Source organism: Rhipicephalus microplus, unplaced genomic scaffold (assembly GCF_043290135.1).
Source record: "Rhipicephalus microplus isolate Deutch F79 unplaced genomic scaffold, USDA_Rmic scaffold_65, whole genome shotgun sequence".
Taxonomy (NCBI): Eukaryota; Metazoa; Arthropoda; class Arachnida; order Ixodida; family Ixodidae; genus Rhipicephalus; species Rhipicephalus microplus.
This window is the reverse complement of record NW_027464638.1, coordinates 56,524-72,422: the sequence shown is the minus strand read 5'-3', so window position 1 is coordinate 72,422 and position 15,899 is coordinate 56,524. Positions and strand designations below refer to the sequence as shown.

The 15,899-nt window shown below is 42.0% G+C and overlaps 1 protein-coding gene across 1 annotated transcript in view; it reads right to left on the bottom strand.

Moving 5' to 3' along the window:
• Window positions 1-11,975, bottom strand: part of LOC119162151 (nose resistant to fluoxetine protein 6) — an 83,363-nt gene extending 71,388 nt beyond the window's left edge. Inside the window, exon 1 of the mRNA XM_037414620.2 lies at window positions 11,544-11,975. Within this exon, the coding sequence (XP_037270517.2) occupies window positions 11,544-11,850 (307 nt within the window). The 5' untranslated portion in view covers window positions 11,851-11,975. The remainder of the gene's footprint in view (window positions 1-11,543) is intronic.
• Between the last annotated feature and the right edge of the window lie 3,924 nt (window positions 11,976-15,899).

Below are 15,899 nucleotides of genomic sequence, written 5' to 3'. Positions count from 1 at the left end.
TGTGCAAGCCCTCATGATTCTCGAGCAAACCTTGGCTGAATTTGTCCCTGCGACAATTACCAGCCGTTTAATTTGGCACACGAATATCATTGAAATGTAGAGCCAGCCATTGATATGTATTTTTTGCGACGCAGCGACCACTTGAACTGGGAAGAATTTCGTCGCGAAGACTAACCCCCCCCCCCCCCCCCACCGCATGCTCTGATCGAGTCAGACGACAAACGCGAGCAGATGATTGCTTGGCCGACTGGCGCAGCTTGTGATTAGTTGTGAAGCAATCTCTCAACATCAGCTCACTCCGTGAAGTTGCCAAAACACTTCTTTCATCTGGCACGTTTGTAGTATTCGTCATGTCATCCCCCTCGCACATGAGAGCAAATTTTGTCATGCCGTAAAAAATGCGCAAGTACTTTCTGAGAGCTTTGTTACATGCCGCGCACTAGGCGAAAACAACATGGCGTCGCAAACAGCGTGTCGGTCAGTACCACTGATGGAGAAATATAGTCGGTGCGAATTTTAACAAATGCCTCTCGCTTGAGTTCCTTGAGTGTTCGACTCGATGTGTTGTGATTACCGCTGCGTTTCGGTGCTATTAAGCGGTCTGAAAACCAGAGCCAGTGTATGAGTGTACGGTGAAGCATAGCGAAGCCTGTGTCTCGGTATGTTTATCAAGCGGGATCGGCGCCTGTGTATCAACGGCAACTAGCACTCGAGACGCCAGCAATGTGTGTTTGTGTGCTGGTAACAGTTCGTTCGCTTCACTTTCCAGTCTCTCAGTTGGGTGCTGTGAGATATTTCGGATTGACAGCGTTTTGGAACGTTATACTTGAGTGACCCCAAGTACGTACACTAACGTAAACACTATAGTACACGCTCTGTATTGGGTTTTCGCTTCGCCACTGGTTAGCCCGTGCACTTCTATTTTCTGGTAAGCAGTCCAGTGTTCGGGAGTGAAACGGTGTTCGTTGTGAACAGTGGTGCTGTGTGGACGTTTCCAAGACTTGTGAAGAGGCTGTACTCGCGTGACCGAAAATTGAAAGACAGCTTTGATAACAGTTTTGCCTTGCGATGTGTCAGCGGTGGGGCTTGGCTTTTTTTTTGTTTTTGTTGTTAACTCGTCACTTCTATTTTTGATACCCATAGTTCGAGTGCTGTGATGTGTCGAACCGAAGCCGCGGTTGCTACATTTTATCGTGAATCATGTTGCTTTGGCAGCCTGCCTAGACTGTTCTTTGTTAAGAATTTAAGAGATCTACCTGTCAGCGAGAGCCCGTGAACGTAAAGCTTCCATCCGGCCCTCAAAAAGAAGAAAGATTTCATCGGTGCCTTGCTTTGGATGAAGTCGTAGGCAAGTACCAGCTAAGTACAGTTTTTGAGTTCGTCTGGTCATTGTTCTGCACGGCACTAGTGCCTTGACAGCAGCGGCTCATGGCCAGTTCTTACACTTTATCAATGAACATGCTCGCCTGGCCAGCCTTTCATTGCTATGCCATCGGCAGCTTTCAGTCTGCAAATGTTCTTTGCCTGTTGGCCTCAGAGCACACTTGGTCCCTCGTGACACTAACGGCTACTAAATACTATGCCATCGGTGAGTTGAACTTGCAGAACTAAGTTTGTTGCTATTCGCGTAGTACTATAACGTGCGCAAGTTTTTGAGCCCAGTAGATGCAATGTTTCGCTCAGTTCAAGTATGAAACAATTACTAATAACAATACATGCATACATATATTATTGATAGGGGCCAAATAAATCAGAATGTTTTGTGATTTGGTGTAAGCAAGCTCTTGTTTAATTGTTAAGATGGGTCTGCCTATTTATTGCGTTTGATAGTTGGAAATGTAATGTGAATTTATTTTCTAGGAGCCAATTTGCACTTGGCGAATTCATGTTATTTTTTGAAAATTAGTTCTGTAGACAATTACCGCTATGGTAGCACTATACCTCACTAAGACATATTTATTCTGTATGTATATCCTACATAGAGCTTCAGTTTGTTTCAAAGTGAATATAGCAGATTTTATAACGTTGAGGAAGTGATAGCTCTGTGTTATAGTGAAAGAAGTATTAGAAGTGACTGCTTTTAATGATGGTTTTTAACATATATCGTTTTTGGCCCTTCACAGATCACAGAGTTTTTTAAGATCCTGTGGTGCATCGGTTGCACGCACTGCCACATCAAGCCTCATGTCTTGTAGCACCTGTACAAAAATAGGAAGGACACGTGCTCCTCAAATGTGCAAGTCTCTGTCACTGCTGGTACTGTTATCATCCAGCGGACCTGGAAGTGGCCTGCAAGTATGCGTGGCCACATCATCTGAAAAGCACTGTGACCTGCCTGGGGGCTTCGAGGGCGTAAAACTGCCCAACGGCTGGTTGCAAGGTTAGATTTTTTAAATACATACGATTAAGTAAACAACACCTAATGTGCACACATTGAAAACCCAGACATGGTTGCTACAGTGGATGCTTGTATTATCCTCACACATGATGGTAATTGAACAATATTAGAAGTAAATTGCGAGATAATTGAAAATGTTGAAAGGGGAAAGCGTATACAGCTTATGAAATAAACGTCATTCATTTGAGGCTGAAAAGCTCGTGCTTTTGAACGAACAAATACTTTAATTTTTTATTCAGCTCTCGAGTTTGTAACTCAATTGGTGGATGAAGTGCTTTGAAGGAAATAGCAAGTGATTGAAAATCGCCTGGCTGTTCACAACTCCCAAGGAGAAAGACCTATCACACAAGCCTCAGACGACATAGGTCCAGTAACTCTCTTTTACTTGACGTAGCTTTTTATCTCTCAGTGCTATGGCATGTTTTATTTCAGCATGTTCACCACTATTGCATAGTGGTATATTTTTTTCTACAAATTGTACCTGACCTAAGTACGCGTTGTTGATCTCTAAAGCTGACTATCGGTGTGCCTCAAAGCCATGGCTCCTCATCCCCGTGTCCGTGGCTACCCTACATGAGCAGCACTGCGATGCAGCCAGCACCCATGCAAGCCAATTCATGGAGCGCTCCTTTGGTGTTCGGTACAAGACACATCTGCTATCTGTCCGGCAAAACACTGACATCAATAATAATGGTGAATGTTGGTGGCAGCTGTAGGAGCCTGTTAAAATGAATTGTAAGTGTGTTTGTTGCGTACAATTGTCTCCCCTAATGAAGTGATTTTTTTAAAGGTTTTCTTCGTTTCCAAATGATAGATGTGAGCAACAAGCACAATCGAAATCCGCAAGTGCTTTGTGTCTTCTACGTGCGATGTTTGGTTAGTTGGCTATGTAAGATAGCTTTAAAGTTATGAACATTAGCTGTTGTCTTGTAACACAGTCTAACTTGTGGGGCCTAGTGAACTTAAGTCGGCTTCTTGCACTTAGTGTAAAGTCGAAATATAAGATACTTTAGAGGCTTAATATGCTTGGCAGAAGTTTCATGCCTTTAAAATTTACATCGTATTTATGCGCTTGCATCAAAAAATATATTTTCAGTCTTCACTGTTTGTGTATGTGTTGAAACTTCCTTTCTTTTTATTATTTCTTCGTACTTGTTATCTGCTTCTCAAAATAAGACATCTGTAAATCTGAGCACATATTTATCAACTGTAGAGAGAGAGAGAATAAAAAGAGGGAAAGGCAGGGAAGTTAACCAGAAAATGGAGCATCCGGTTTGCTACCCTGCACTATGGAAAGGGGGAATGGTGAAGAAAGATGGGAAAGAAAGCGAAAAGGGAAATAGACGCGCGCAAAAAAAAAAGGGGGGGGGGCTAGGGTGCTGCTCCACCACCTCTTCGACGAAGGACACAGAATCACGTTTCAGACATGCCGATGCAGCTGCTCGATCAGCACACGAAGATGGTGAAGAAGAATCTATACCATTTTCAAGGACTGATGCTGCAATGACATTCCGAAAAATCGCTAATGTAGAATTAAAATCCCTGTGGAACGCCGAGTGCTTACGGCACACGCGACTGCATAGACTGGACACGTCTTGTCGACTCCGGCCTCTGTCTGGACTCCCTCGACTCGAGACAACGGTGCTTGGCCGACTATGGCTTGGTGTCACCTTCACCAAAGCTTTCGCCTTCCGAATCGGCATGGAAGACAGTGCTGTTTGCGGTCATTGCGGCAGCGATGAAACTAAAGAGCACGTTCTCTGTCACTGCCCTCGTTACAGCGTGCAAAGACTGCAACTAGCTGCTGCGTTAGCTCACCTTGACGACAGACCTTTGTCTGAACAATCATTGTTTGAAAGGCGACATGATTTGTGTGCTCACAGAAAATCAGTGAAGCCCTTACTGTACCTTCTGCGTGGCAGTGGCCTATTGTATATTATCAACTGTAACTTCTACATGTAGCATGGTTGTAACGATGATCTGTATTTTTCTAAGCACCCGCAGTAACAAAGAATGAGGTGCTCCACGGTCATGTGCAGTGTGTCATCAACAGAGCACAGAAGACCAAATTAGAAAGGGACTGCCAGTGACTGTGTTCTCCTGCTCAAAGCTCCCGTCATTATAAAAAGCACATTGTGATGGCTGGAGCAGTTCGAATAGAATTTTGTGCAACTGCAGTTTAAAGGGGCCCTGCAACATTTTTTTCAGTAACTAATAAATTATTTTATTGGAAAAGCGTATTGCTAAAAAAATCAATGCCGCAAATATTTAAACAATCTGTCCTGTAGGAGCAGAGTTACAAAGATTTGTCACACGGTCAATCGCATACCCTCTTCTCTTGTCCCGAAGAAAGCCCCGGAAACTAAGCAGGGAGGGATGGGAGGGGCAAACAAAAACGTCACGCGCGCCTGACCTTGAGCACTTTTTTCTTTTTTTTTTTGAATGCGCGGGTTTTTTGGTGTGATCACGCGCGCATACGTGGAAAAGTAGCGGCCTACCACGCCGATCTCTGTAACAAGCGAGCGCTCCATGTTCAAACCAGCCAATGGCTGATAAATGACCTTCATACGCGTATTGTTTGGACATATTGCGTGATTTGTCGAGAGAAGAGAAAGCAATTTTTAGCTGACTTTGATAATTTATTGTGAATTCCAGGCCACGTGCTGCGCTATAATATTTGGCTCGCGTGCTGCCGGGAGCCTCTACTACCAATCGGCAGCATTTTCTGACAATGCTCAAAAAGTGTTGCAGGGCTCTTTTAAATTTTTAGCAGAGTATTATTCAGTAGTTTCCATGCCCTCAAACATTAAAAATTACTTAAATTTTGCCTGGAAGGTATCAAACTCTAACACTAATGCAAAGCCTGCTGTAGTGCTCGTGGGCAAATCAATTTGAGCTGATTAACATACATGTTAATCAAAGTGCCTGCGTGTCTGTATTTCAATGCCATAGAACACAGCATCCATGGTCGGCCATTGTATCTGTGTTTGCATTCTTTGTATTACAAGAAGTAAAGCCACGGATGCGGTAATCTTGTAGTTAGTCAATGTGATCCTTCAGTATACTCATTTGCAGAGCACCAATGATATCATGTATGTATAAGCTCTGAGAAATCCTTCTATGTGAATTATTTTATTTGGAAGAAAGGGGATCATCACCACTCCTAGTATATCTAACACTAGGTTTTATTACTTGTATAATGTTGTCCCCCTGCCTGTCGGTCCTTCAACAGTCTACTTCTCTGTTTATACTGTATAAGTGTAACTTTTTGATGTAGTGGTTGCTCGGATAGGATTTTTCATAATTTGATTGTGCAATACGCAAATGGTTTATCATCTAAGCAGGTTTCCTCATATTAGAACTAAATGTATTATTTTTATTTATATGTAGCAATAGCATATATTTACTTAACTTTTCAAAGTGTCTGTACCATTGTTTAGCCATACAAGGGTACTGGTATGCTCTATATATTGAAGCTGGCGACTTAAAACTATTATGTTAGTGGAAGTAACAATGTGCTTATTATTATTATTACTATACTCAGATAAGCTATGGAAACTATTAAAATGTATTAAAAATATTTAACTCTGCAAAGGTGAATGTTCTTATGTGCTTTGATTGTGGTCCCTGTTTCATGAAAATGGCACATAATTACTTCGTAGTGGCATAGTATAAAATGTGATTTTATGTACATATGTGCTGAGTAGCTTCACAGTTAAGGCCAGCAGCAAGACATACATGCAGGGCACTGGAGCATCATCTCGCATACTTAGTGTACAGTTTTTGCCCACCAGTGAACTGAATTTTTTTCAAGCGGACTAATTTCATTTTTTTCAAGCGGACTTTCAAGCGGACTGTATGGGAACTGTGCTGATCTGCAAACTTTGAAGCCTTTTTGAGGAGTGTTTTGGGAAATTAAACGGGGTCTACAACTGTCAATAGAAACACTGTTTGCATCGAGGAGCGTCGTAGCTTAGAATTGTATTAATTATGTATTGTCTAGAATTTCTTTGCGCTTTGCCGATTTTTCAGTCCAGGTGTCCTAAAATGGCTTGTTCCTGTGTTGTGAATGAGCCGAGTTATGGAAATAAACAGAGTAATATTGCGGGAAACTACCAAACGGTGATGCACAGTCCTTTTCTTTAGCTTTACTTTGTCACGGACTTTCTTCTTGTGTTTCCTATAAAAACTGCTTGTCACTGGGAAGCAGCATAAACTACACAACAAGCTTTTCCAAGATGGTTAGAGAAGCGCTAAGTTCAGACATAAAAGCTAATCTTTCAAAATGAGTGTATAACTGAGTGTAGAATATTGTTGTTTTATAGCCGTTCATCTTATTATTCACACCTCAGTGTATGTATGTATGTATGTATGTATGTATGTATGTATGTATGTATGTATGTATGTATGTATGTATGTATGTATGTATGTATGTATGTATGTATGTATGTATGTATGTATGTATGTATGTATGTATGTATCTTAAATGAAAAGACGTTTATCACTTAGAGTAACTTTGGTAATTATTTAGCTGAATTTCTTTCTAGTTCTTTTTCTTCCGAGGCATTAAATTTTTCAACTTCTTTTTTACTGCATAAAAATAAATGCAATCTTACACAAAATATGTGCAATCAAAAAAGTTGTTTTGATTTGATAACGTTTAGTAATGAGCAAGAAATTCGGTAAAATGGCACCAACGAGCAAATATTAGTTTATTCCATAGCTCCTCTGCAAGGCACTGCTTGTACACATTGGTTCGGTCGAATATGTCGATTTCAACTAATCAATTTCAATCAGAATAAACAAGTTATCACCCGTGACTGTATACGTGAGTGATGTTTAGGGATATTGTAATACACGTTGGCATTTACTATTAAGAGCACAAGGCTATTCAAGCTGATACACGGATTTTGCCCATGCACCTGTCATCTGTACTGGAACTGTTGTTGATAAAAACTAAACTTCAGTTTAAAGTTTACTGTAGAACTATATTAAGAGTGTCTCTCTATGATGCAAATCAATTTGCCATTGTACTGTTCTGCCTGGAACCATTTGAGACCCTCTCAGCAGAGCCCCTTTGGCTGCTATAGTTCTTTATAACCATTGACAGCGGCATTACAATGAAGCGCGCAATATCACAAGTAGCGAGAGAGAAGACACAAACTAATAACTCTATTTGTGTCTTCTCTACCTCTCCGTGTTTTTTTGCCTTGCTGCATGCAATAACTCCTACCAAATTAGCACGAAAACTTGTCCGGACAAAAGCAGTCAATTTGGCAGCAATCAGTTAGCTTCCTGCATGTCTAAATTTTCTTCAAATCATCTTGATGACTGACCGCTGGTCGAATATACAGACACACGAAAAGTAATATACCATGTATGATATTGGTATTTCGGCACTCGGAACTCTTGCAATAATAGGGGATGGAGGGGGACAATATGGACCTTGAATTCTGTAATTCACAAGGGAGCACGGCACAGCGCTTTTGGGTCAAAAGGGGAGTAAAAGAAAAGAGTGCAAAAGCCACCTTCTCAAGAATTAAGTACCCACCGCAACGCATAACCTCAGGCCTGGCAACATGTTAAAAGAAGTTCTCGATGGCACTGCAAATCGAACCCAGCACCACCTAGATTGCAGTTGAACGCTGTAACCGCTCGTCTACTCCTTCAGCACTTGCGATGAGAGCTTGCCACTGCTGCATTTACCCGATTGTTAATATATTGTCCTCCCGAATGATGCCAAATGCACAACGTCAGGTGAAACTTGGTCAAAAATAGAAAAAAATAATTAGAATGCGTTCTCCCAAGGTTATTAAAAGGTAGAAACCACCAAGCGTGGCTGTTTAACCATGCACTATTTATCTTGTAACTTACTGTCATGATATTGGGATAGCAGGCTTTAACATAGCCTACCTTCACATAATTTGCCAAAAGTAAATAACAAAATAAAATTATGTTGACGTATGACAACGCTAACAAACTATCTTGAATTCACTGTCACTACTGTCACTTTCACTAAATGAATACTCAATTTGTTTTCATTATAGTTATTTAAGAAAACTTTTTCTCATCAGCTCACAACTCCTTTGATTGGCAATGATTCTCACATCTAAAGACAGTCACACTTCATCTCGCTATCTGTGTGGCTGTCGCTCCTAGAAAACACGTCGATCACTTTGTTATGATCTCCAAGCATCTGACGCTGCTTTGAGGAAGCTATCCATGATGCCTGCTGGGCCAAAAAATCGTCTTTATTATCTATCACTTCGATTTCAGGCTTTCGCGAAGACGAAACGAGAGTCTCTCTCTGTGTGTGTGTGTGTGTGTTTGTGTGTGTTTTGTTTTTGTCTTTTTCGCGCGTGTGGTATTGTCTCTTGACTCGAAGACTCGTATGTACGCCCCTTGCTTTATGTTTTTCCCTCAAACACCACTGGACGAAGTAACTGCACCATGTTTTGTGAAAATCGTTAACACGGAAACACCCCCCGACTGACCTCCCTAGTTTTACGTAGACACACATCTAAGCGTAAGCGTACACACGTTCTCGCATCCGGCTTTACCAAAATGCTGTGGTGCATGGAACCTGTCGAATTGCGCTCATGATTTCACTTGATTACTTCGGTTTAATATTTCTGCAGAATTCGTCCACAGGCAAAAAAGCCACTCTTGTGCCTTGTAATAAGATTATTTTAAGAAAGGCGACCTATTACATCTAGCCGCAAAACACCCTTACGGTCACCACTACACCGCGTTTGGTTATGCTGAATTAGTTGTGTAGCCACACAGCTTTATTAAAATGTAAGTTTACTGGTCGAGTTAAACAGCGGAAGACATTTAGGGCACATCTTCAAACATTGCATGCATCAATTCGTGCGCGGTTTCAGTGATGTGGTGCACCTGGAGTGTTGTTCACTTGTACTAGGCCAGATAGCGTACGGATAATTGCTTAAAGCCATAGAGCGATTACTTTTTTTTTAGCTACGGTCATTGAGCCCCGCCGCGGTGGTCTAGTGGCTAAGGTACTCGGCTGCTGACCCGCAGGTCGCGGGTTCGAATCCCGGCTGCGGCGGCTGCATTTCCGATGGAGGTAAAAATGTTGTAAGCCCGTGTGCTCCGATTTGGGTGCACGTTAAAGAGCCCCACGTGGTGAAAATTTCCGGAGCCCTCCACTACGGCGTCTCTCATAATCATATGGTGGTTTTGGGACGTTAAACCCTACAAATCAATCAATCATCACTCAGCTACGGTCATTGATGAAACGCGAGCGCTTGGCTTTGAGCAGGACACCCAGACGTCTATTACTACGCAGCATCGCGTAAGCGCTGTATATCAGACGCCCGCAGAACTGGAAGCTAGGAGGCAGCAAACCATCGTATACTCTCGACGATAGACGCTTTGCGTGCTACCTTGCTATCATAGGAAAACACCTCTTTCCTTGTCATTTCATCGGTTTCGTGTGTCCTCCTCGCCCTCATAAGTGCCGAGCAAGCTATATTCGTACCATTGCTACCGTAATACCTCGAGATAAGAGAATTCTTGGCTAAGAAAATGCATAGCCAAGAGAAAGCTTTGTGAATACGGCCCCTGGCAGATTCGCATGAACTGTGTGTATGATGCCAAAGCATATGGTTCCTCTGTAAAGCTCTATCAAGGCATAACCATGGTGCGCTGAACAATTCTCAGCATCACGCCATAGAATTGCCCCTTTTTAAAAGACGATAGTCTTTCTTGGGGACCTTCAAAGCAAAAATTTTGGTCTGTCTGTCTGTCTGTCTGTCTGTCTGTCTGTCTGTCTGTCTGTCTGTCTGTCTGTTTGTCTGTCTGTTTATTTGTCTGTTTGTCCACTTTTAACGGCACCAGGTACTTGAAACAGCCGACCCAATCCGCAGCGCCCACCAATGTTGCTCAAGATTTAGCGTTCATGATTGTGCAATTGCCAAAAAAAAAAGCAAATATTTCGCATGTCTGTGGCACCATAACAACACGCCAATATTATGTATGTGTATTTTTTTACTAGAAAATGCATGCATAAGTAATTTTTGAGAACCGTAGCGCTTATCACGCTGCGCTGACCATGCAACGCTTACACGAAAAGGCAAGTGTTTCTAGCGCTTTTTTAAGACGAGACGGTGGTGGCCCCTACCCGTCACCTTGCGTTCTACACCTAATCACCTCTGAGACGGGTGCGCATACCGGCCTCAGAGCCACGCACTTCGTTTTCCAAGAAAACTGCCCGATATTGCTTATGTCTCACGTGTGACGTGACTTTATGTGCTCGTTCGCGTCCGCTGCACGCTCGAGACACTTTAACGCAGCGCCTTCAGAATACCATTCACCGACGTTCTTGCTCAGAACATCAAATAAATGTTTTGTTCACTCTCTCCACACGCAAGACTATCATCTTTCAACGACATTTATAGATGAACATGTAGATACGGGGCCAATTGTTTGTTAGTTCCCTCGTACCCACATGGGTGATCGCTCTCGATTATGGCACACACTCACATTATATAGTTTCGTGAGTGCTCAGCACTGCGTAACCTATCGCGGTAGTTGCGAGTATCGAACTGCATAGAACTTTCCCATGTATCGAACTGCATAGAACTTTCCCAAGCACGCGTGCTAACAGCGTTTTTTTTTTTTACTTTTCGCAAGAACGACGGGGATAAGTGTGGGCATAGCCATACAAAAAAAAAAGAAGTTTCAACCAAGTGCACAAATTCTGAAGTCGATGGGTGCCCTCGGCACTTGTGCCAGGGATCAATTATATAGGGAGTCAGATAATCCGAGGTCACGAGACTCATCGACGCAGTGTTTCTTAATTTCAGTAGGACTGAAGCCAAGAAGCTTGCATAGTTAAACCAATGTTTGATCAGGAGATATATCATATGGCGTGCGCCCGTTCGGACAAATTTCAAAGCAGCATGCAGATGACTGTCTTTGGCATGTGATGAGACAGCACAAAAATGCAAGGACAAAATCATCCCCCTTCCCAATTCTACCGTATTATCTCTGTATCGAGAAATAAAATAATCACTTGAGCTTCAAAAACATTTGATAAGACAACATAGGTATTTTATGAAAAAGATGCGGGTGGTTTTCTTTATCATTGTTATAAAGGAAGAAGCTGATTCCATGCACTCACATTTGAACGCCCACGTCTCGCCATTTCTCAGGGCTAGGGCTGTCTTTAGAAGGCCCAACTTGCAATCGGTGCTGACCATCGGATGCTTGTGGATGTACTTCATTAGAGGCCTTAATTTTGGTTCGAGGGCAGCGAAAGCGCCTTCCAGGTCGGCGTTCAGGTTTCTCCTCGTTGACTTCGGCAGTGCTGTAGTAGTTAGAGTCGAGGTCGTTGATTCATTCCACTCCACTGTGGATACTAATGGTGACGAAGTTACCCACTGAAGACATGCCGTCAAAAAGCAGGCTGTCTGGAAATTGAAACTCATGGGTGCCGATAGAGAAGAGTGCTCTCTCGATGTGAGGCTGGGCTCGAATAACGCGAAAGCTCCCAACGGTTTTCCGAAACGTCCGCACAGAAAGCGGTTTCTTCAAATGCAAGCTCTTTGCTTCCTCGTATTCTTCGATGGCCCCTACAGACCGAAAAATGCGTCTGCGATGCTGACGTGTGGGAGTTGTGCCACCTCGGGCTAGACGTTGTTGTATGCTTAGCAAACTTCCTTGAGGGCTCGACAGTCGGGCTCGAAGCGGGCGTCTACAAGCTCGAATACGCGTTTTTGGTGGTTTACACTTCATCATGCACAGTGGGGCCAGTCCGAGGCAAATAGCCGCATACACACACCTAGCGAGAGTCACGCCAAATACGACAGATGACAGGTATACGACAGCCTATTCTTCAAGGAAAGAAACTTTAGTCCTTGGAAGCGTATATCTAGTTTGTGCGCGAGCGCAAACAATTCTGAAGTAACTCCTTTTATACCCGAAAATGCAAGCAGTGAAAAAAAAAACGAATACGCTGGATAACGTGAGAGTGGAAGTTTGAGATCTCTCAACTGCAGTCAAAATTTTTCGCATACCTGCAGGAGCCAGTAAACGCTGCTCTTTTTAAATTTCTTATTGGGGTTGCGGGCCGCGCCTTAAGTAGCGACTATTAGTACTCATTTTTCAGACGTTAGTTTCAAAGCTTCTGTGTTGTGTGAGCACCCGTTTTAATCGACATCCACCCACATGAGCTGTCTCTCCTAAACACTTTCATTTTTTTGCAGAAGTGCAATATCAACCAGCGCACCTATCTGCAGTATTCAACAGTCTAGTTCACACTGCACAGAGAGTAAGTTGCCATATGTGAAGGTTATGTGATAGAAGGTAATGGTATGAAATATACGGTGGTATTTCGTTAACACTAACGCCGATGAAAGTCATCTCATCATTCTTCCTTGCATGTTCACTCGCTTGCGATCCCGTAACAAACTTTTTCTTACAAAGCCAGTGAACATGAACCATTTAATTCCAGTTTTCCATTGAAGAATTTATTCATCGTCGTGCCCCTCCCCTCCCGAAATTGATATGGTGTAAGTATGTCCAGAAATTCTGGACATCAACAATTAGCGCTAGCTGTTGGTTTCGCTGCTAAACGGCTTTGTCTCTCAATGGGAGACGACAATTAAATATTTATTGCAGCCGAACGCTTGAGTATATGCTAAAATTACTCGGTATATATAATCTGCGCGTAATTATCTCATAATCAGAGAAAATAAAGTTAGCTTTATTTCTATGAAATTGCTGGGTTAGAGAGCGACGTTTATGTGCTATGAGAGACTCCACTGGAGAGAATTTCAAAAATGTTTATAAAAACAATTATCCTTCATCTCCTTATATCATTCAAGTTGCAAAATCTTTACGACTTTGTCATCGCACCTGTGAACTTTGGTTGATATCGGCAAAGTTTCTGAAGTTCGACACTTTTGTAAACACGTGTTTTGCAGTGAAACTTCCTTGCAGGGGCACACGTAGTTGTTGCGCTTTCGGTTACTCCAAAACGAGAAAAATAATTGCAGCTCTTTTATGTAAGGTTGTTTTTCTTGAGGCTGCTCAATATGCGCAGGGTATTCATACTGTGTAGTTCTTATGTTGATGATTAACATTAACACGGGTTCGGTAATATAGAGTAAACGATCAAAGATAAGAATAGCTCGTTGTCATTCAAAGTAAGAAGTAACAATCGACAAGACACATTGATATACATATGAATTTTTCTCTCATATTCACAGGAAGTAATGGTTCTGTTTAATGTAACAATTAATTAAAATATATGTGGGAAAACTGTCAGCATAGTAAGAGATAATAAAGTTATATTTATCGGTAGTATTGCTATGTACCCCATTATTACTTGACTATTGCTGCATGTAAGTAAACAGCAGTAGAATTTGTTCAATGGTTCGGAGTAAAACAGAATAAGCTGAGAAGCGAAAAACGTTACTGTGTAGTTGAGCCTGTTTCCACGTTTGTGCTCTGTAAGCGTATTATCGTTTATCAGATCCCTCTTACACGTGGAAATTCATACGTGGGGCAGAGTGGCCGTCACATTATTGTGCGTTCAAGAGAGTACAGGAATTCGCTCAGGGATTCGAACACCTTGCATCTGGCATCGCACTGCAGCACATGTGGCTGTTCATCTGTCTTTGCCTATACAAAGGTTTTGTCGAAGCACCGATCCCAGATAACTCGGGAAGTGACAGAGGCTCTTCGTGTTAAACGAAGGTATGAAGCGTGCGTCAGTGAGCCATCGTTATATCTCACAGAAAAAGAGTTCGCATGTTTTCTGAAAACATGTGCCGTCAATTGATACTCTATGAAACTGTTTATACTCCTTTTTGACACTTCTGCGCAATGCTGATACGTTTTTTTCATGTTTTTTTCATGTTCTTTGGTTCTACAATATGAATTTCAATTGCGTGTCACTGCTGGTTTGTGTCCCTCTTGTTTCCGTGTTCGTCGTTTTCATGCTGTAACCAAAAATTCACCCGTGCAAACAAGCGCAACTTCCCACATGATTGCATTTTAACTGGAAATGTATTTGCATGCTGCATAAGGCGCACACTCTGAAAAATTATACCTGGGTTTGTTAGTCGGCATCGACTAACGCTCCAGGGTTAAAATGCACATATATATTACATACAATAGACGGGGTGATCACCCCGGCTTTAGCTCGGTTGGTAGAGCACCGGAAGCGTAGTTTGGAGGTCACGAGTTTGGTCCCTGCCCTTGGCAAATTATCTTTTCGTTCACCTTTTTTGTACATAGTTACATTAGAAGCACCATATATACTAACACTCCTTATACGTTTCCTTACATCATCTTGTGTTAGTTTTTAGTCACTTAAGGCACTTGTTTCCATCACGAAGAAAGACAGTTGAGATGGTGCCTTGTTGAGCTAAATCTTGAATAAATATAGCTTGTTCATTTGTGGAATTTCTACAAGATAACACGTGTATTGGGCACAGCACGTAAACCACGTGATGTGAGTAGAAGCTTCTTATTCACAAAAACATTTCTTGACACTAGAGTACACCGATTGACGGACTTCTATTTAGCACGCCATAAAACAATTAAAGAACTATAGGCACGCCCGAGCTTCAACTTGAAGAGGAGAACGCGTCAGCCCACTCGAGCTTCGTTCGCTTCGTTTTCACTGTCGCTAGATTCGCTTAATTTCTCGGTGGACACACCCACCCTGCCGCAAGGGAAAGTACACCTGTGCGAGTATGATATGCTGTTTAAAACTATCCGGCAATGTATTCTGTAAGAACACCTGTAAAAGGCTCACTCGGGCATATTTTTTTTCTGAGATCCTGAAGGTTACACGCGCAAATGCATTGCAAAACACTTTGTGTTGCACATAATAATAATTACTTATTCTTGCGCACTTGGGAATAGATCGGCCTTCAAAGCAACTACCCATCGTGCACTTCGAATGTACGATGCTGGTGCGATTTTACATTCTGCCACGCAATATTACATGTGTTATTCAGGCTCCTCGCAGTACAAAACATCATTACAGTTATTTTTTATCGAAACAGCGTAGAACACGTGTTCTCAGTGCGAAGTATTAGATTAGATTTCCGCTCAAGCCGAATATTCATATTGTTTATTTATTCGTATCTATCTTCAGTTCTGGTCCTTGGGAGAAACTTATTTTCGCTAAGAAAACGCAGCCACCAATGAAATCATGCGCTGTTCTAAAACGTGTGAATGGTGCAATATCCACAGTAACATTTCTCGTTCCCATTAGTGACACCTTTGCTAAGACAACTACTCACTGCTTGTGGTTTATATAATAATAATAATAATAATAATAATAATAATAATAATAATAATAATAATAATAATAATAATAATAATATTAATAATAATAATAATACAAGAGTTGTCATCATGAGTGCAACACAGATAATAGGCCTGTCGAAGCTAGATGGTCGCTTTGATGACTAGGCCCGGCATATTAATAAACGAGAGATGACATATTAAACAGTGTTGT